The sequence below is a fragment of the Lissotriton vulgaris genome, chromosome 4_1 (assembly GCF_964263255.1).
Source record: "Lissotriton vulgaris chromosome 4_1, aLisVul1.2, whole genome shotgun sequence".
In the NCBI taxonomy this organism is placed as follows: Eukaryota; Metazoa; Chordata; class Amphibia; order Caudata; family Salamandridae; genus Lissotriton; species Lissotriton vulgaris.
This window is the reverse complement of record NC_141691.1, coordinates 570,436,921-570,459,813: the sequence shown is the minus strand read 5'-3', so window position 1 is coordinate 570,459,813 and position 22,893 is coordinate 570,436,921. Positions and strand designations below refer to the sequence as shown.

At 44.7% G+C, this 22,893-nt stretch overlaps 1 protein-coding gene across 3 annotated transcripts in view; it reads right to left on the bottom strand.

Moving 5' to 3' along the window:
- The window catches only part of GOLGA4 (golgin A4), an 853,888-nt gene that overhangs the window by 413,468 nt on the left and 417,527 nt on the right, over positions 1 to 22,893 (bottom strand). For all 3 annotated transcript variants that reach the window (XM_086964776.1, XM_086964774.1, XM_086964775.1), the window contains one exon: positions 14,726 to 14,904. In XM_086964776.1, coding sequence (XP_086820902.1) covers positions 14,726 to 14,904 — 179 coding nt within the window. The remainder of the gene's footprint in view (positions 1 to 14,725; positions 14,905 to 22,893) is intronic.

The window sequence follows — 22,893 nt, the reverse complement described above, 5'->3', positions numbered from 1 at the left end:
CCCGGGTACAAACATTTTATCCAGCTCGTGAGGAGAAAGGAAAGGGCCATATGGAAGGGGGAGAAGAAGGTGATTCCTTGCTTGATACCATGCTAGAAAGCCCTCCTGCATATGCCCCAATGTACCCTGCCCTGACGCCCCCACTGCCCCTCTTACTGTTCTCCCTGTCACACCATCCCTCCCGATTTTTCCTATGACATCGACCACGCCTGCTAACCCTGTCCTCGCTGCGGGAATGATAACAAGTCTCCATCCGCTCAAACCTAGCCACTTTACCCCTACACGCCCTTTTCCTGCTTCCCCGTGGTCTACAGTTAAGCAGGATTTATATAAATTGTTGAATTCCCCCCGACTGACCTCCTTGCGCTCTGCAGTCAGCTTTTCGTCCCTTTGAGAAAATTACCTACAGAGGCAACAAGGTGAATGTTTGATAAATAACGGGAATATTTATGCCTTTAAAGAAATATGGTCCACCTTTTCCCAGTGGATGATTATGGAACAGACCACCTGGGCTAAATATCTGTGTACTCTGGTCATGCAAAGATTTGAGAATGCGCTTATGCAGATACCCACCGGATTAATGGACCTTAGGTCGCAAATAAAAAGAGGAGATGTTCAGGGAGAGGGGATGTTTGGCGCTATGTCTGCTTTAATGGCTTACCGTGATGTGACCGCTTTTTCCAACACCCCTCTAGAAACAGCTATGCCAATGAGAGAAGCGGCCCCTGTCTTTGTTAACGCACTTACCGATGCCCAAAATAATGGCTGAGGGGCTGTTGAGGCACACTGGCGCAGGCTTTGGGTTCATGTTCCTTGGAAAATGTCAGAAGTAATGCAGTTAAAAGGATAATTACCAGATCCCCGGAAGAATCCGGCTGCCTTTTACAGAGAATTAGGTCAGATTATATCTGCAGGTACTCTAGTTCTTGAGGATATAGATTTACTTTTTGGTACAGAGTTCCCCACTGAAATTTGGGACAAAATTCGACATACTGACCATGAAGTAGCATTGGGAGGTAAATGGGCTGACCTAGAGGCTATGGAAGAAGCAAGGGTAGGAGGGAATAAACCAGAAGCTGCCATCTGGACTTTGCCCGGTAAAATAATAACGTTTATGGAAACACTTTTGCCGGAAACTGCCATTAACTGGGATAAAATAAACGCCTGTAGGCAGCGAAAAGATGAGAATGTGGCTGACTTCTTTACCCGTTTTGAGACAGAATACAAGGGACCTAGTGGTTTGGATCCCGGACCCGAGGTTCTGGCCCGGTATTTGTCGATAAGTTTGTCAGAAACTTGCTTCCTGAGATCTCCGCCAGGCTTAAGAAAGTTGAAAGTACGTGGTCTGCCCAAAGTATGACTGGTATCTTGGCTATGGCACAAAATCACGAGAATAGGGAGAATGAAGATAGAGACAAGGAAAGTAAAAAGGTTAGGGATCATAAGACTAAGGTGCTTCTGCAGCAGGCTTACCCTCCCCGAGGTCCCGATGCCCGCGGGAATTTCAGACCTCAACCCCAACCCCCTCCAAGGGCTCGCCAGTCTACCCCCTCCAGTCCTCAACGTACGGAAGCCCTCCAAACAGATCAGTGTGCTTCTTGCAAGGGGTACGGTCATTGGATAGATGAGTGTCTTGTGTTAACTGAAAACATCCGATAAGGGAAGGCTCGGCCTCGCTCCCCCAGGGAGGGGAGGCCGACTAGGGACCATGGCCCGTCCCATCCACAGGATAAAGAATGCAGGCCCAGGGATGACGCTCTCATCCGGCACCGCCCGGACAATAGGTTTGATGGGTACGAAGCAACACGCACTTATTAAAATTATGATTCTGATGAAGTTGATGAGACAGGGTCCTACCAAGCATAGGGCAGCCAGAAAAGTTTTTTTTCCAGAGTGCAAATTCCAGTGGATCAAAGGGGCCTGTATGTTCAAATGTCAGTTGTGGGGAATTATCAGAATTTTCTTTTGGATACTGGGGCCACCAGGTCTTCTATTGCACGTCTGTCTATCCCGGAGGCACCCCTTTCTGGCAATATGAATGTCTCCGTGGGTTTTACAGAAACACCTGTAACCAGCCCTGTCTCTGAACCCCTTCCTCTCGATATTGGCCCTGCAGATGTTGACGCTCCCTTGGTCCTTACTACAGGTTGCAGTGAAATTTTTTAGGCATGGATTTACTGAAAGCTCTGTATGCGACCATATCATGTAGTCCCCAAGGTGTATCCCTAACAATTTCTCCCACCGCAGCTTCCTATATGTATCTATCAGGTCCCCTCCCACCAGAGTTGCAGTCTTTACCTTCCTCCCTCTGGGCATCATCAGACACTGACGTAGGGTGCCTCAACATATTACCTCATGTGGTACGCAGCCAGCCAGGTGCACATCTCCCCGCCTTTGACAGTATCGACTGCACGCGGAAGGAGAAATGGCCCTTTTAACAATAATATCTGAATTAATGGACAAGGGCGTAGTGGAGGAGACACATGGCAATATCTGTAACAGACCCATTATTCCCGTTCTTAAAAAGACCAATGGAGATGCTCTCTCCGCTAAAATAAACAGATTTGTGATTGACCTGAGAGGATTTAACAAAATAACAATATCCCAATATCCTGTTGTCCCCGACATTACAGCCCTCTTAACAATGGTCCCTTCTGACGCCATACACTTTTCTGTCATAGACCTGAAGAATGCTTTTTTCAGCATTCCTATACATCCTGACAGCAGACGTTTTTTTTGTTTCTCCCTTGCTGCCACACCCCTCAAGGTTTCACCAAGAGCCCCAGTATCTATAGTCAAGCCCTAAAAAGTCAACTAGATTCCTTGGAACTCCCTGATAATTCCACACTATTACAATATGTAGATGACCTCCTCATTGCTGCAAATTCTGCCCCAGCGTGTAAAGAAGCTACTCTCTGTTTGTTACCCCACCTTGCCCTCCATAATCACAGTCTCTTTGAAAAAGCTTCACTTTTGTCAAGAAAAGGTGACTATTTTAGGTCATCTCCTCTCGAAGGAGGGAAGGCAGCTCACCGCTGATCGTGTAGCCATTATCAATGCTATGACGGCCCCACGAACACAAAAGCAGGTGCGAACCTTCATAGGCCTAACCTCATACTGTAGTCAGTGGAGTTCCAATTTTTCGGCCATGGTCAAACCTCTTCTTGCCCTCACCACTAAAGACATATCAGACAGTTCCTTTCCATGGACTAGAGAGCATGCACAGGCCTTCCAAGATTTAAAAAAGGCTCTGTGTACTGCTCCAGTTCTCGGTACTCCTGATTATAACAAAAAAAATCTTTTTGTACACGAGATAGATGGCTGTGCATGCGCTGTCTTGACCCAGATGTTCTGAGGTCACCATAGGCCATGTGCCTATTTTTCAGCCACCTTAGATCCTATTGCAAGGGCTCTCCCAGGATGCCTACGGCGACCGATGCGGACGCCCTCATGGTCCGTCAAAGTGCGGGGATCGTCATGAAGACCCCCATGGCTCTGATGGTCCCCCATTCTGTAGATACCCTCCTTAATAACACCACGACATAGTACCTCACTAGCGCACGACTCACAAGATATGAACTGACACTCTTTTCCAGCCACATTAACATCAAAAGATGCACTGTACTAAACCCCACCACATTACTCCCACTGGATGCTCAGGATGCACGCTTAGACCCACATGACTGCATATTACGGACAGAGGAGGAGACGAAAGGACGGGTTGACTTACAAGATACCCCGATAGCAGAACCAGAAGGTGCACTGTATGTGGACGGATCATGTCTCAGAGGGTCAGATGGTAACACCTCAGCCGCCTACGCCCTCACAACATTAGGGCAAACAGTAGAGACAGCTCGGATTCCGCAGTGCTCTGCTCAAGCAGCGGAATTAGTGGCCCTCACAAGGGATGACAGTAAGTATTTATACTGACAGCCAATATTCCTTCGGGGTGGCCCACAACTTCGGGAGGTTACATCCAGATGGACCGATGTAACAATTTGAAATATGTCCTAGTGGTGGTCTGTACCTTCAGCCGATGGGTGGAGGCATTATCACTACCGCCAAAGTAAATGTAAATGTAAATGTATAGGCATTTATATAGCGCACTACTTACCCGGAGGGTCCCAAGGCGCTTCGACCGCTGCGAAACCCTTCCTGGCTTCCCTGAGAGATGGTCCCTTAATGGGTATCTCCAGGGTGAGACCAGGCATCCCCGGCGGTCTGGTGGGGCCGTTAGTGAAGATGAGGCAAGCTAATGCCCAGAGTTGCCGAGTGTGATCGCTGATCAGAGTGGGCACCGAGGCGAGAGAATTATCGAGTCCGCTGACCCTGGTCCAGAAACCTGCCGCGCCGGGAATCGAACCCTGGTCCCGGGCCGTCCTCTGCTCTCGGGTCTGCCGCCTCTAACCAGTGAGTACCTCCCACGATTCGGTTTGCCCCGCTTGGTCTTGAGTGACAACGGGACCCACTTTACGGCTCAAATTATGGAATTTGTCTGTACAGCATTGGTTATAAAACAAAAATTTCATGCAGCTAACCACCCCCAGTCAGCAGGTCTAGTAGAGGTGTTCAATGGCATCCTAAAAACTAAAATGGCCAAAATAGTAGCAGAGACAGGTGTCACTTGGGTTGATGCTCTGCCCTTAGCCCTACTGTCCACAAGAACAATGGCCCACACCAGAATAGGGCTATCCCCTCATGAAATTGCGTTCGGGAGGCCTGCCAATGTATGGGGGGTCCCGCGGCCTAAGAAACTGTCTGACGTTGAATACCCTGTATTAACTGATTATCTGTACAGTCTGACTAATTCCTTTCGTACTCTTTATCACCAGGTGCATGAGGCCATACCTGAGAAAAGGGAGGGCCCAGGACACGTCATCCAACCTGGGGTTTGGGTCTTGGTGAAACATGTTCAACGGACTAAGAGCCTCGAGCCCCGCTGGACACAGCCCCGTCCGGTGTTACTGGCCACCCGTACCGCAGTGTAAGTAGAAGGTCGGAAGAATTGGGTGCATTTGTCACACTGCAGGCATGTGCCTCTGCCCCTGCCCTATGATCAGTGGGTGAGGGAAGGACAAGGAGACTCAGAAACAGAAACAGTCCCGACGTTTGTCCCATTCAGCGATGCCAGACTGCATTCTACATCCACGGAAGCAGAGAGCGACAGCATACTGAAAGGAAGGGTGGAACCCTCCCATAACTCTGCTCAACACCAAGAACAATTGTTTCCCGACCATACTGTCCCTACTTCCGACCGATACAACTTGCGCCCCCAAGGGAAGGCTTGCCCTGGACTTCGCCAAGTACCTATAGGCTGTAGGGCTGTGATCTTCCCCGGCTGAGAGTAGTGCTGGTGGGTCAGACTAAGGAACGCCATAGGGCCCTTGGCACCTGCGCCCAGTGAAGCAACCACCAATCACAGACAGCCACTAGAGGTCCCTGGCTTAGAACAATAGCAGCCGTCCAAAACACCTGAATCCAGAAACAAGATGTTAGTCTCCGACATAGTAAATGCTTCATGGCCACCGTGGTGACGTTGTCTCCCTCATCCGGTCTATCCTTGGTTGGTTGTTGCTAATTTACCATCCTGTTATCTCACCAACTCCTACCCCGACTCCTGCAGAAAACCAGTATTTCACGGTGGAGAAGTGTGGCTCAATGGTTAGAGCGGCAGACCCTGATGCAGAGGTCTAGCCCGGGACCAGTGTTCAATTCCCCGCCTCGGCGGGTCTTGGGCTCAAAAATTCCACAGACCTGATAATTCTCGCCTCAGTGCCTATTCCAATCATGGAGTCCCACTCTGCAACTCTGGGCAATAGCTTGCTTAATCTCCACAACGGCTCCCACAACGGTAAGGATGCCTGGCCTCCACCTTGGGTGTGCCCAGGAGTGGACGCCTCACAGGGAAAGCCAGGATGGGTTCCACAGCGGTATTCGTACAAGCGCCTTGAGACCCTTGCGGGTGAGTAGTGCGCTATACAAGTATTAATTTACATTAATTTACATTTACCAGCCCACGAATTACCCCGCCGTGCAGAATTCTTCCATACCTTCATCCAAATGTTGCATCACCAGCTGATCATAAACACTTCCAACTGCTGGGTTTGTTGACTGATGCCGCATTCCATGTTATACTCTGTCCCATTCTTTCCCTACCCATTTTCCATCTCTGGGTCTTGTCTTGCATGGTGGATGTTGATACAGGAGGCCTACACTGTCAATGGTACTGCCAATTCTGCCCTTGAAACATTTTGGGATGACTTCTGGCGGAACAGGTCTGGCCAAGTCAATGCTCCTTTTTGCCCGACCAGCTCATCCACAAAGCTACTATCTCCAGATGAACTCGGTGAGATGGTAGTATTCAACTCAACTAATCGACGAACATTTTCCAGATTCCGCACAAGAAAGATACTGCCTGATGAACGATACACCGTGAATGTCATAAATGTGTCATAAATGTGCAAGCCCGAGTCTGAATTCATGGCCTAGGGACTAAAAGTTGGTACCAGTACGTGCGATATCACAAAAGCTTTAAACTCAACATCTCCTCTGAAGCTGGTGGAAACCCAAAACACCTATTTCATCTGTGGCACTGCCGCCTACACTTGGCTCCCCCGTAACTGGTCTGGTACCTGCTATCGGCCTTCCTCCTTCCACCAACGTATTCTACCCACGGAGGTTATCACCTGTCAATGAAGGGCGCTCTGCACCTCTCACGAAGGGGCGTCATATCAGCCGAGGATACAGCAGACCAGGAAACCCGGGAATTCTTTAAAGGTTTCCTTCCTTTCTGGGGCCCCATGACCAACAATCGGGCTGTACGAGGACTGACCAGGGTCGTTGAAGCCATCATCACAGTAACAGCTGGTGCCCTCTCCAACATCACTGCAGAGCTGCAGGCGGACCGCCTCATAACGCTCCAGGACAGAATGGTCCTAGATGTCATCCTTGCTGATCGTGGTGGTGTGTGTAAATTGATTGGCTCAAGCTGCTGCGTGTACATCCCAGACAACGCACCTAAAGTGTACAATGCCATCCAACGTCTGCATCGCCTTTCTTCCGAAATTCATCTGGATGAAGGCAACTGGCCCCTCACAGGCTGGATCTGGGGCCTCCTTTCCCAGTGGGGTGGAGGATCCTCATCTTCCTTGCCTTTTGAGTAACTGTCTTGGTCTCCTGCTGTTTGTGCTGTTTCAGTGTCTGCCAGTGCTCTGTACAATGTGTGTGCAGACCGTCAAGCCTCCACCCTCTAACATTCACACCAATATGATGATGATGATGCTCCAACAAGAAACCGATGGCCTTATGAACATTGACATTTCTGAAAGTATTTGCCACTCAATGGTAAAAGGAGGGTCTGAGGAAAAGTGTTCTTCTGATCAGCATCATTTGTACCGATACTCCATTGCTTTTTCATTGCCATCTCGTGTCAAACACTTCAACACGACCCACCTGGTCCTTTTTGCTGATGCCTGAGGAAAATCTAACTAACACGACAACAACCATCTTGCAGCCTGCAATTCTTCCCAGGAACGGTCACACACCCAACAACCCCTGTTCTTGCAGTTCAACAGAAAGCCATGCGAAACTCACACCCTGTGTAAATGATTTTTTTTCCATCTCCTGCTCCCATCCTGGTAAACATCCTTGACACCGTGATCAGGTTATCTGGACAATGGTCTGACTGCTGGGCCTTGATCAGGGTGATTAAACAATGACCTGAAAGACTGAGCCTTCATCAAGCCGAGTGACGAGGATTTGTGTACCAAGCCTTGACCAGGTCACCATCTACAAATGTCGTCTGGATATGGTTATCAACTGCAAACACTGCCCTGATTGAACAATGAACTAACAGCTAAAAGACTGAGATGAAAAAGTATAAAAGGCTTGTCAGCTTCTGAGTAAAACAGCAGCCTCCTCCGTCTTGTTTCTGACTAGCTTGGGACTCTGTTCCATAGCCCGGGCTATTTGAATAAATCTGTGTTCCTCTGCAGACGAAGGCTCCTGTGTCTCCTTTTACTACGTATGAAGGGTATGGAAGGCTTGGGCGGCTCCCCAGCCGCCGAGACCCAGAAAGTGGGTTAATCCGGTTCTTCACTACCATCACACACACTATTCTTTTATCCAGGTATATCTATCCTTGGAACACATGGTGTATATAAAGTACTTTTTCTGAGATAGGGAGCAGTTTGACATAGTGCCATAACTCTGTGACCATTTGAACTCAGTGAATCATGCAAAGTTCATGCTGTATGTCTTCAAGTTCCTTAATGTACTGACAATGTGCATTCGGACCAATCTGGACGCTGCTCTTATGTACGAGAGCAGCGTCCGGATTGGCCGCAGGTGAGTCTGGGAGCCAGTGCAGCAGAAGTGCACTGAGTCGGCAATTGTAAGGTAAGTGGATTTCTTTTTCGTTCTCGTCCCCCCCTAACCACCACCACTGCGCTGCCCTGATACCAGCCACCAATCGACTACACAGAGAAGAACGCCATTTTCGTAGGTTTTTAAAGGTACTGTGTCTCATGTTTTGGTCAGCGCCGCGTTATCGTTCGTACACAAAGCTGCATTATCTTTCAAGGCCCAGGCGTGCAGCGTCCTCGCTATGTCTCTAGAAGGGAGGTCCCAATGACGGTTTCTAGTTTACTATAACATTTTGCCAGAACCATTGTCCGAAACCAGTGATTCTGGTGCGCACGTGTGCGTGTTTATCTACTTTCAGCAAGCAGCTGTGGCTCACGCTTGAGGCTCGAGCCTGTTGCTGCTCACACTGGAGAGACTCGCGCAGCCTCAAACATCCTTTCTGCTGCCTTTGGTCTGCTTATTATACTAGGAGAGCATCTCACCAGACTCACCAATGCACGTTGCTCACTCCATGTTGCTCACTCTTTGTGTCTATTTTTTTAACACAGCACTGGCTTTATTATGAAGCCATTTTCATAATCCGTTGTGCTCAACATACTGGCTACATTCTTTCATGATTTCTATTACCTGCTTGAACTAAACTATTGATACAACAGTGCCACCCAGTGGATTATGACCACAACTGCGTCTTTCATCAAATACAATAATTGGCAAATTCACATTTCTAGAAAAGCAAGTCTACAGTTCAAGTGTATTAAATTACTACAGCTATAGCTCCGCTTTTAAAGTGATTACAACGATTTCCAATAATACCATTATTGTATTATCACAGAGGTTGGGACGCTCACTAAACTAATGGACCACTGTGTACACATTTGTTTGATTAAAGGTTGACTTAGCAGCGATTTGCACGCTTGTGAAGATGCTAAAGTGCTTATTCATTGTGTGTTGTCTTTTTTCCACGATCTGCATACTCGCTATTGAGGAGCTTTTCCAAAGTGATTTGCATAATTGTACAAATGCAATCATTTTTGCTTTATTTTTCCAGTGATTTTCAACTTTTTTTATTGCTGTTCATGAATTTTAATTTTGTAGTTTTGGTCATATTCGTACTGTTGGTTATTGCATTGTTATTGTTAGTTTACTTGCACTTTTAGCATGATGCAAATCGTTACCACACTTGCTCCTTTTCTACAAGAGGCTGGTGAACCTCGGTTGACGTGGCACTTTTGGCTCAGATCATACAATGCGTATTTAGGTGCCATTGATTGTGTTAAGTCCAAACCGTACCAGAAAATGAATTAACTATATTATTATTAGGGGGTCAGAATGTTTTTCACCATTTGTCGGAGTATACACCAGCTGAGGATGTGGATGTTGATGAATTTCACATTGCTGATAAACAATTGCAGACTTATTTTGACGACAAGGTTAATTTTGTGGTAAGGAGAAATACATTTTTCGCTAGAGTACAAGGGGCAAATGAATCGAACGAGTTATGTCTCAGCTTTCAAACGGTTTGCTTTGTATTGAGAGTTTGAGACTTTACATCACACCTAATCTACGATCAAATTGTTTTCAAATGTCACTCAAAAAAAGTCAGAAAAGATAATTGGTGAGTAAGAAGCCAGGAATCTGGAGAATTGTGCTTGTGCATCGATCTCAGATGCCTCCATAATGCTATCTGGGTGAAGAATTTTTCCCTACCTCGCATCGAGGACTTAATTACATCTGTAAATTGGTCCTAAAGGTTCACACAGTTAGATCTCAGAGCTGCTTACCATCAGGTGAATTTAGAAAAAGATTTGTGTCACCTAACTGCATTTGTAACACCTGATGGTACGTTCAGGTCTGCAGAATGCCATTCAGACTGGCGTCAGCTGCATCAGTGTTTCAGAAAGTAATTTTTAAAATGTTAGTGTGTTGTCAGAAAAATGTGTCACTCTGATAAAGACAAATATACTTTTGTTGTTAATGAAGTAGAGTACTTGGGGCATGTGTTGTCCGCTGAGGGAGAAATTCCAAAACCTGGGTTTGTTGACAGCACTATAAAAGCACCTCACCATGTGATAAAGAACAAGCTCTCTCTTTTTGAATCATGCAAGAGTATTATTCTAAATTTATGAAGGATTACTCCAATCTCACAGAATGATACAAGAATTAACTTAAGCACAATACTGAGTTTGTATGGTCACCTTTGTGTCAGGAAAATTATGAGCCGATTAAACAAAGTATAATTTCAGCACCTGCTTTACAACCATATTCAGAAAAACATTTGTTACAGTTGATGTCAGTGGCTATGGAATGGGTGCTTTATTGTCTCAGTGGGATGGCTCTAAGGAGGTTGCAGTTGAATTTGCTTCCAGACAGTTGAAAGATGTGGAATTCAGGTATTACGTCATTGAGAAAGAGTTGTTTGCCTGTACAGGAGTGGTGGAAAAATGTAATTCATACCCGTTAGGTAAAACATTTTGTTTGAGAACTGATCATTGTCTTTTGGTAGATATTTTGTCAGGAACATTTTCTTTAAATCCACTGCTCGGTTGGCTAGATTGCCTACCAAATTGTTGGGAGTTCAATGTTGAAATTAAACATATTGCAGGTGGTAAGAATGTTAAGGTAGATTGTTTATCGGGGTTGCCTTTAGTTGATCAATATGACATTGATAAAGAGAGGTTGAGGAATATATAATTGCCATGGTTTACAATCCAGTTGTGTGTGGGAACATGGTGTGATTAATTGAAGTCTGGTCTTGAGTTGCAAGAAGTCATCACTTTTGTGACAAAAGTGTGGCCCGAGAGAAATAAATAAAGGTCCGTTTGCTGCCTTTCTGTAAAATTGCTCATGAATTGTCTTTAGAAAATGGTTCATTGGTAGGGGAGGCAAACTCAATCCTCCTGCCGGTTTCAGACAGCAGGTTTTGGAAACAGTACATGCTGGTCATGTGGGCATGAGTGCTACCAAACGTAGAGTGTGTTGCAGTTTCTGGTGGCCTAGAATGGATGCAGATGTGGAAAGCTTGGTTCGTAATTGTTTGCAGTGTTCCTATTGTGACAATCATCTCATCACAGCTGTTCCCTCTTTATTGCTGCTTTAGCTGGACAAAAAGTTGCTGTATATTTTCACGGTCCATTTCTTGTGTAACCCAGCCAAATGAGATATTTTATTGTGTTGATAGAACATCTTTTACGATGGGTTCAAGTAAAGGCTGTGGCTGAATATACGAATAGCAGTTTTAGGATTTTTCAAGGAAGTGTTTGCTAGAGAAGGAGTTCCATCCGAGGTTGTGTCTGACAACAGAGTTCAATTCACATCTACAGCTATGAAATAGTTTCTTTACAAATGCAGAATCAAACACTTGCACACGGCACTCTATTATCCACAATTTAATGGCAAGGTGTAAAGGTTTAAGAAAGTGTTGGTGGAGTGTATTCAAAGTGCGCTTAAGTCTAGAAAAGACTGTGGAGGCTTTTAGAGAATTGCCTTGGGCCTACCAGTCTACACCACTTTCTGTCGCAAGTCAAATTCCTTTTTGCGTTGATGAGAGGGGTAAAGGTGGTATTGAACTTTTCACTGTTTTGGATGGTGGATGTTAAGAGTCACGATTTTAATGTTCAAGGGTCTAGCAATTGTGCAAAGCGTGACAGTGACGCAGCCATGGAGTCACAGTATATTCGCCGATTTTGGTCGAAAAGGAGGTGGAAGAATTCAAGTTTGTGTGGAGGATTGGGTTCGCATTAAGGATCCTTTGTTGTTGAGAAATGGGATTTCTACATTTTGAAATCCTATACAAATCATTGAGGTGTGCGGCAATGCTTTATGCACTTCAAATGGTCAGTGGTGGAATGACGCACGTGTGGCGAAATCCAATGCTACGGCCTTGGACGATGGTAGGCTGAGCAGCAGTGTGAAAAATACTAGGGAGGTTGTAGTGAATATGTTTTCTGAACAGAAAGGTTCTTTGTGTTCCAGTCCCAGTCTATAGGTTGGCAGGAGTACACGCTCTAAGAGGGTTCCTCGCAAGCTTTTGGATTAAGATCCTCCATCCATGGTGTTACTTTGTTGTTGTGCCCTGGTGTTTGTATCACCTGTCAGTATGTGTCTTGTTTGATTTGAGTTGTGTGAAGGAGAGTTGTGTTTTATTTTCACTGTTCAGAATTAATAGAACTTCCATGATTAAAGTGTAAATGCCTGTTTCTCATTGGCTTACCAGATGTTCTCTACTAGAATTTATATTGTTAGTAATTAAATGGGTGTGAGTTGAACTAGGGCCCCTTGCTGCTTTTTTACTTCATGCTTGTAACTCTACATTAAACCTCATGTGGATTATTATTTCTTGGCCTTGGATGTGGATTACTTTAATAAAAGGTACTTGCAAACCTCAAAGTAATGTCTTCAGCTAAAGGCAATTGCACTTTTAAGCAAAAGCTACATTGTTAAGATCATGTATGTTATGTTATGTTATTTTGTTATGTTAAAATAATTTATAGCGCACTCAGCTATTCATGAGTGTCCTGGCGCGGAACCAAAAAAAGGACTGAGAGGATTTACCTGAAGAACTGTGTCTTCAAGTTTTTCTTAAAAACATCAAGGTCCCGGATGGTCCCCAGACCCAGCGGGAGGGCATTCCAGGCAACTGCCGCCTTAACTGAAAAGGAACAACCCCCTATCCTCTGATGCTTAAAGCGTGGGATCAGAGCCAGAAATAAAGAAGCAGAGCGCAGAGACCGCATGGGCGTGTAGAAAGAGATGTGCTTCTGAAGATAGATAGGGCCCTGCCCGTGAAGCGCCCGATGGGCCATGACCAATATCTTAAATTCCACCCTGGCGGCCATAGGCAGCCAGGGACACAGTCGCAGCTGAAAATGGACACTATCTCTGGATGACAGGCCCGATAGAAGTCTGGCAGCAGTATTCTGCACCACCTGAAACCTCCTCAGCCGGTAGCCAGGAATGCCGGCAAAAAGAGCATTCACGTAATCCACCGCGACAGAATCAATGCGCAGGTAATAGTTTGCCTTGCCGCCGGGGGAAGGAGGGTGGAAAAAGCTTCTTAAGGATTTCAATAAGGCGAAGCAGCCGCCGGCCAACTTCTTGATGTGGTCCGCAAAAGAAATATCTTCGTCAAACCAGACCCCAAGATTCTTAGCTGGCTGTCCAATAGAGGTGGGACATGAGAACCCAGGGGTCCAAAGCTGTTCTCTAAAATTTTGAGGAAATGTACCAAAAAGTAAGATCTCCGATTTCCCCTCATTACATTTGAGCTGAGCCTCTGCCAACCATTTAAAAATAGATGACAGACAAAGTTGGGCCCGGAGCACAGAATCTTCCCCCTTTGCCAAGGTTAAAAGCAGCTGGGTGTCGTCTGCATAGGCCAACACCATAGCCCCCAATGCCTCCGCTAAATATAGCAGGGGAGTCATGTAGATATTAAATAGAAGGGGACTAAGGGAAGAGCCCTGCGGGACACCAGTAGAAACTGACCGTGAAGTGGAGGAACAAGGAGGGATCCATACCTGTTCAGACCATCCCCTCAAGAAAGAGCGGAGCCATCCCCACACAGCACCATACTATACTGGCCAAGCGTGACAAAAGCAAAACATGGGGGACCGTGTTGAACGCAGCAGAGAGGTCAAGCAAGATAAGTGCCCCCCTGCGTCCAAGCAATCCCGAATGGCCTCTGCCACCTCGACCAGAACAGTTTCTGTGCTGTGAGACTGACGGAACCCCGATTGAGCTGGGTGGAGCAGATCCTCCCTTTCCACGTAGTCCATTAGCTGTTTGTTAACAGCCTTCTCACAAACCTTAGCCAAGGCAGGGAGAAGAGAAATATGGCAACTAAGAAATCCCACTGCAATCCAGGTTCTCCCTATTTAGTTTAATCAAATAGTTTTTGAGATTACATGATATTAAACAGATTGCTGAGTAAGACTTCAAAGGCAGAAGTTTAGCAAGAAATACCTGCTTGCATGATCCACATTTTATCTCTGCATTTAACCCACTGTGCATGTGGGTATTTCTATTTACTAGCCCCTTGACTGGATTACGTACCCTTACCCTCCTCTTGGTTTCTGTTGAAAGTGACAGAGAATATGGAGGAAGAAATTACTATAAATGCAAAGACGTAAATGAACACTCGTTTCATCAGATATAGTTGTCTAAAGAGAAGTGCAAGCTCAACCTTGTACAGATCTGCAGTTCAGGTCTTCCAATATGCTTTGAGCAATACATCCTGGACAAAAAAACACTACCCTTGTCACACAATTATTATCTAGGTATGTGGAACTTGCAGAATTGACTCTTAGAGGTAATGACTTTGAATTAGGATCAGAGTTTTACTATATGTGCATTTCACGGTCACCTTCATAATGTCCACAACTTCCTGCTTCACCCTTGAGTGCTCCTGTTGAAGATTCTTGCGCTCGTCTTCACTGGCTTTTTCGATTGCTTTAATCTGCTCATCCATTTGCACTTTCCCCTTTTTTCGGGCTTCCTCTGTCTTTTGGGATGTACGGAGAGCCTTCTCAAGCTCTTCAAATGCTGAGAGAAAGAAGCACAAATCAAAGAATCATGACAGTCAGCGCTCTAAATTGAGGACAGGTAAAATAGAAAGATGTTGTGGGTGTTGTGGGAGTGTTTTTAATAAATATAAATGAAAGCTTAATTCTGATGTGCTTAAATTACAGGGTTAGGCCTCAAACTGTTTGCACAGATATCATTTCACATTTGCAGTAAGAAAATGCACTTTTATTTTATATTAACAATTTTATATGTTCATGTGTCTATGTGTGTCTTTTCATTGAAGAAAAAAAAGCTAAATGGAAGATCTTAACAGTATCAGTTTGTTCATAATACCACAAATATATCAATTGGCCTTCCTTGAAGGAAGCAATGTTCAAGATGTTCCTTTGTTGACATACTCAATGCCCTACGCCTAGCCTCGAACAAGAGAGCCATTCATGCTCTGAACGTGTTAATGTTAAGGTACATAAATGCAATAACCTTTCCTTCAATTCCTATTCACACAAAACATATTAATATGCAGCAAAGTCGGTGTTTACTAAATGTAACTTATTTGAATTATCTCGTGTATTCAAAAGCAATTGGTAATTCACATATTCCTTGATAATCCAGCCCTATTATGTCATTTCACACCCTGTCGTGTGTGTGGCTTTTCTGCTTAAAACCTTATCAAATGCCTTGTTAGGTCACGGCTAGGCGTGGCACTGGCAACGAAGCTGCCCCGCCTCTGCGAGAGAGATTGAAAAAAATTATTCTAAAGGGGACTCTAAGCCCCACCCTTCCTTTCCTTTGGGTAGCGTCAGCGTTAATGTTATAAGCTGGCTTCCCAATGGAAAGGAGTGTTTTTGGGTGCCACCCTGTCTGTTTTTCGGACAGCCCCTCCGGAGACCATCGCCTGCTTTGTGGCTGCAGAAAAGACTTTTCTTATCTGTTTGTTTATTTTAATAAGCAGATAAGAAAATTCTTCAGTACAGCCCTGAAGCAGTCACGGAGCGGAAAGGCGCACAGGGTCACGGGGAGGTCAGGGGGATCCCAGCAGACTCTGTGTTTTTTTCTGCCAGGAGATTTGTCCCAGGACTGGGATAAACAAACACTTTGTGGGAAATTAAACAATGTGATTAGCACCACCAGTAGACAGTAAAGTTGAGGTGAGAGGTTGGTGTCTGCTTTCCCGTCTGTTTTCTTGTTACAGGACTTGCGTCGCGGAGCTATTTACAGAACAACGATGTCCCTTCCTCACACTATATGAACAGCACCTCTACACTTTACACTAGCAGAAGGGGCAGAGAGGGGCACGAGGGGGGACTGGAGGCAGAGGAGGCAGACTGACGAGGGATGAGGGGCGACGCTACTAGGGGCCATGCCAGGCAACAGCGGGTGAGAGATGAGTCCTGGAGCTGGGCAGCTGCCTACACCGGGAGAACATGGCGCCCGCTTCCTGCTCTGGTTGCTGCTCTCGTTGCGTTCTTATACATATTGTCCTAGAACCTGGCTGCAGGTCCTCTAGTGTCATGGTAAACCAGTCTTGCTTGTATTATACATCGGCTTGCATGTGGAATCTTCTGTCCTGTAGGAAAAGCAAACAACTCTTCAAGTCATAGAATACAACATGCTGCTTGCTAAAAAAGCATCGGGGTTGAGGTGTCACACGGATATGGTGCAGTTTGGCAGTGCGTTCATTGTGCCGGCGAATTCCAGTGGGGTGACAGTAAACGCTAATGAGTTTTTGTTTTCATTGCAAATGTAGACCAGGGTCTGTTTCTGTCTGTATACATTTAAGTGGCGCATAAAGCAACACGTTAGACCTGTCAAGTGGCCTCAAGTTACCTGTGGCACCGTTATTCAGTTTTGGCATTCTCCTCTCCCCCAGCAAGATGAATTCTGGGTCTTGCAGTACACATTTTACAGTGTGTTGCCCTAGTATCACTCTCGTGCACCATAAATCTCCTTGAAGGTGGCAGTTCTATTCTGGGACCGATTAGTACTAGCTTACAGAAGAGCTGGCACATTTCGATTTAATATAGGAGCACATTACTCCTGGACATAGAAATCAGAGTGTCTTACGTTTTGGCGGTGAGCCCAGAAAACTCGTCCAGTGTGTATCCTTTCAATAAGAACCACACACACAAGCAAGCTGGTTGCCATACTTTGAACGTTTGTTTTCACGCCTCTGATGAAATAGCGCACATATAAAGGTACATGATTTATTTGTTTGCAGCTCCTCACTGTATTGGTTATAAAGTAAAGAGATGTTTGTTTGAGCGGAGTCGTGTCTTTTTCCTTGTTTTAATTTTGCTGGAAAGGAATTTCATTGTGCAAGGGCTGCATGAGAGTGTCTGTGTGGACCTTTTCTCTTTCGTTGGTTCTTGTGGTGTGTTTGCTTCCCCAACTACTGTCGGTGTCTCAAGTCACGCCCGGCCCCTCCTGAACCTTGGGTGTTCTCGTCTAGCAGATTTATAGCACCAACTTGGGTTTCCAGGCTGTCACCAGAAGAGGCAAAACAGTGACTTCACCATCAGTGTGAAGGCATCTGCTGGTGAGTAGGGTTCGAACGGGTGAATGGCATGCATAAGCCAGTGACCCTGCCCTACATGCCCCCACCCAGTCTATGGCCACGTGGACCGTATAGTGCCCAGGTTGCCCACAGCGCTCTTCATATATATATAGAGATCGTTTTTGTTGTGAGGACGGATGGCAATTATATGTTTAAAAGGCCAATTCCGAGCATTCTATTTCTATTAACAACAATGTAATGCTTCTTGCCACACACAACCCCACCCTCTTCATACCACCCTTCAGAGTTGGCACTCGAAGTGTACATACAGCAAGCTGCAAGGTTAGTTACATGCATGCCACTTTGTTATTGGCGCCGCGGTGGAACAGGGAGAAAGAGCCTTTGCCTTGTTATTTCTTTGCAAGCACATTCTAGAAATTGGAAAGAATCGCCTTCAATTTCGAGATGATGTAATGACGGGATTTCTGTTCCAGACAGGTGAACATTTGTGGAGAATTGCATTGTGTGAGCGCGTACTGATATATAATGCTGCTTACGCGTATACATGTATTGTGAATACATGTGTGCACAGATTATAGTTTACTCTGTTATCTTGCCTTTAAAATGGTTTTATTAATGCATATAATATTTTACACACCACCAGGGTAAGACCCCCAATGAACCTGCGTGAGTTTACAAACTAAACATTGTTTTAATAAAAACAGAAGTTGCACAGAGCTGAGTGGATCTCCGATATTAATAACACACTGAATCCTGGGAAAGTCCGATATTGTGCAGGCAACAAACATCAACTGGTTCACCCCCAAGAGGGGGGCCACATATAGTAATAACCCTCCACCCTTTCTAGGGCAGCTGTCTCTCGTACTCTCACCCTTCATATATGACATGGTAATGTTATACAAACTCTGCATTACTGAGAAGTGTTGGGGCACATTTTTTATTCTAGTTTTATGCTTCTGTTCATAGGTTTGAGCAAAGACGTAACTTCAGCCTTCATGAAACAATGTGTGTCCTTGCACAAAACGTCATGTCAGACCCTTTTGAACCATTTATCTTCTTCTTACTAGTTGGGTCCCCAGAGCAGTAAACAAATATTTTCATGGCATAGCAGCTCTCCGGCACATACTTCCCTTGACCACACTTTGCCATGAAGAGCTAGTCATTTTCTTCGCAGTCTATTTAGAGCCATAAAAACAAGGAAGGCCCTTTGTCTGGAGCATGTATCAGCATTCCATATTACAAGATAACATTACAGCTATACATTCTGTTTTGAATTAATAAGACTACTTTTAAGCAGGAACCGCTATCGTCCTACAGCATCGGAGAGCGCAGGAACATGTGCAGTCCACTTACAAAACCAATCTCAAGACAAGCAAGCATTTGCAATGCTATAGGCCTCACATTTATGCGAGCTTGACCTATTGATATTGCAAATGACAATGCCTTTTATTTATGTTTTAAAAACAAAGACAAAAATAAAAGGCATTGTCATTTTCAATATCAATAGCTCAAACTCTCAAAAATGCGAGACCTATTGCATTGCAAATGCTTGTTTTTGGATAATGTGCCAGAGTCTTTTGCATTTGCTTAGAGAGCAGACTTTATGTCAGCCTGTCTACTAATTTGTACTCAGACTTTCCCTGACCTTTTTACTGTGCAGATAATGTACTAGTCTGTATTTTGCTGTAATATTAGAGCTTTTTCGCTACTTCTGTAGAGGCAGACACTATGTTAGTACGCTTTCTGATCTATACTCTGGTTCTGGATGTTTTCTTTCTTTCGAGGGAGACCTCACGTTGATCCTCTTGCGTTATTTGACTTGGTCATATTATAAATGTTTATTCCCCACTTACATGACAAATAATGTTTGCTTTCTGTAAAGATCCTAATTATGAATAAACCTTTATAGTTTAGATGTGAATTATTGTAAGATAAAGGTTTTATTTTTTTGGTGCAAGGATTTAGCAATAGGACGACTCAGACTGTTCTCATCCTATATATGAACTCTCTTAATTGTTTTAATTAGAGCTCTGATGCTTTGATGTGAATGAGTACATCTTTACTTAAAGCTATGTCTACTGGATGCTAGGAAAGGTTCTAAATAATAGTGAACATCCTGTGGGCTCATCTACATAAAATACAATAATGACATTGACCAATCATTTGGTAAGGGATAAACCAACAACCATTTTTAAAGCCACAACTCAAACACACCAGCACCTCCCGATAGTTTGGACACCCTTATGATGTGCATCACATACCTTCCTGGACCTACTTTCATAAAAACAAAATTGAAAACGTGCTTTTTCGGGGATGATTTGAGCGCTTAATAAATGCAATTAACGTCACATAACATACCAGGGCCATTTATCCTTTCCAAGAAATATTTCAAGGTGTCAGAAGAAAGAAGCTCCCTCAAAAGGAGCCTCTGTACTCCAAAAGTTCAAATGCCTATACCATGGCCATTTATCCTTTCCAAGAAATATTTCAAGATGTCAGAAGAAACACGCTCCCTCAAAAGGAGCCTCTGTACTCCAAATGTTCAAATGCCTATTTAACCAGACCAAATATTTCAGAATCATAAATACTTTCCATGTGTTTCTTTCTAAATATGTTTTTTGTCATCACGTCTAATGGAAGTTCTTTTACAAAGACGCCAAGCAGCGGCATCACACATACACCATTCTAGATTTTGGAATAGATCTTTATATTCAGTCAACATTTTGTTTCAAGGCAAAAACAATCCTGTTCCAGGTTCTTCTAAACATTGGGGTACAGCAAGTATGACAAAAAAGCTTTATTCTTTGTTAAAGAACGGCAGACCGGGATTAAAAAGCGGGAATTGTGAACAAAGGAAACAGATTTAAACAAGCATTTGTAATGCAATAGGTCTTGCATTTATGCGAGTTTGAGCTATTGACATTGTAAATGACAATGCCTTTTATTTAAGTTTTTGTTTTAAACATAAATAAAAGGCATTGTCATTTACAATGTCAGTAGCTTAAACTGGAGTACATGTGAGAGCTATTGCATTGTAAATGCTTGTTGCTCACCGGCACCATCGTTTTGCCTTATTAGCCAAATGGGGGCGCAAGTCAAACTTTTCTACAATTTAATATTGCTATTTTGGCCTCACTCATAGATGACAGACACTGGGAATTAAGGGATTACGGCCCACCTATTTGCAGAAGATGTTTGTTAATCAAATACGTCTTTGCATACTCTAGCCCGCATATAAACCAACCAGACAGCACATACAAGAAAATTAAGTATGTGTAAGGATAGGATGTCGGGCACCATTAACCTCAGCCAGAAGTGTTGAGGTGAGTCAAATAAAAAAGGAAAATGTTAAATCTTGGGACCGATTAATTTAATGTAAAAATGGGGTAAAATCAGTGGGATGTGTGCAGTTCTGGCATTATCCTGCCTGACCTCAGGAAATTAAAGCAAGAAAATAAAGACAAGAGATGAGGCTTGGGTGTATGCAGCACAGAGAGATGGGGCTGATAGGCGACGAGTGAAGATGGTTATAACAAAGAAGCCTTTATTCAGTGGCAAACAATGTGCTCGATGTGCTGAATGAGAACAGGGAAGCTTGCTAATCATCCCTGCAAGTTTAAGGGAGCAGAATTGTTCTAAAAATGTAGGCAAATACCTGTTTTACGTTAAATTACTCAAATTTGATGCACTTTAAAATGAAGATGAATAGAAAAAGCCAAACAAGAGCATTGCGGGATGCCATTAGAGGTCACAACAAATACAGGTTGTCTCTGGTTAGTTGATGGAAAGGAGAAAGACGTGTGAAACAGATCTCTTAGTTTCAGCGGTGGTAAATTCATATTTTGAAGCCAAGCACAAACCCTATACTACAATATTTGAGTCAAAGTATTTCATGGTGCAGCAGCCAAATGAGGGAACAGCAGTGGGAAGAGAGACTCTTTATTCCACTAAATAGAAGGCTCTCTTGCAGTTGGGGAGAGTAGCAAAATATTGACACCATGGGGTCAGAGAAGCACAAAGCGGAAATAAAATAACTGACGTGGCCAAAGCTATGAAAGAAATGCGTTACTTACCTGTAACAGCAGTTATCCAGTATTGGTGTCTTTCATAGATTCACATGCCTGAATCATTCCCCGTCGTCGAGACGGGAGCCTCCGGTAAATAAAAAAGTAATGTCCATAGACATACATGGAGAGAAAGGGTCCAAGGGTCTCCCCTTAGTAGCCTTTCCTTGTCCTTATGTAAAAAGGACCAAACTGACATAGTCAGCCAATCAGCTCCGACCTCCCTCTAGAACCTTCCTGGGAGGAGCCTCAGTCCCTCAGATTTTCGTACGCACCCAGCTAGGTTTGGCGTAGTATAGTTCCGAGAGGGAAGTGAGTCCTTCCAGGGGAGGCGGGAGGGTTGCATGTGAATCTATGAAAGACACCAATACTGGATAACTGCTGTTACAGGTAAGTAACGCATTTCTTATCCAGTATTAGGGGTGTCTTTCATAGATTCACATGCCTGAATCAGAGTAGCTAGCAATCACAGTAGCACATTTGTAAAACAGAGTTGCTCTGCCGTCATAGTAGATAATACATATAATATCATACAATAAAGAGACAGCTTAGACAGAATCTCATCAGAGCAATAATGTGCATACCTGGAAGGCGGGATGTAGGAAGGCTCACCTTACTGAAAGAGATGGCGAAGCACCGCTTGGCCCACAGCCGCATCCTTCTGGAGTTCGATATCCAGGCAGTAGTGTCTGGAGAAAGTGTGCGGCGATTTCCAAGTCGCCGCTCTACAGATGTCCAGGATCGGCACTCCAGCAAACAGTGCTGCCGACGTAGACATCGCTCTGGTCGAGTGAGCCAGAACACGGTCATTCAAAGGCCGGCCGGCCTTTTCATGGCAGAAGGAAATCGCAGAGGAGATCCATCTGGAGATGCTTTGCTTCGTGAGGGGTAGGCCCATTCGTGGCCTGCTGTATGCCACGAACAGCTGTGAGGATTTCCTGAGATCCTTAGTCTTGTCCAGGTAGAACTTCAGGCACCTCATAAGGTCTAAAGAATGCAGCGACCTTTCCGCTGCTGTGGAAGGGTTGGCGAAGAACGATCTAAGGACCAAAGGTTCGTTGAGATGGAAGTCCGAGGGTACCTTTGGAATGAACTTAGGGTTTGGTCGCAGTATCACCCTATCATGTCTGAATTGCAGATATGGTTCTTGAATGGACAAGGCCTGCAGCTCGCTAACCCTTCTGGCCGAAGTTAGAGCGAGCAAGAGCGCTGTTTTCCATGAGAGGTGTTGAAGCGATGCCCTGTGAATGGGTTCAAACGGGTGACGCATGAGCTGGTTGAGTACCAGGTTAAGCTGCCATGTGGGAGGTACTTTTCGAGGCCTCGGGAAGGATCTGTATAGTCCTTTGAGGAATTGCTTGATTAGCCGACTAGACCACAGAGAAGGTCCCGTGACCGATCTGGTGAATCTCGAGATGGCTGCCAGGT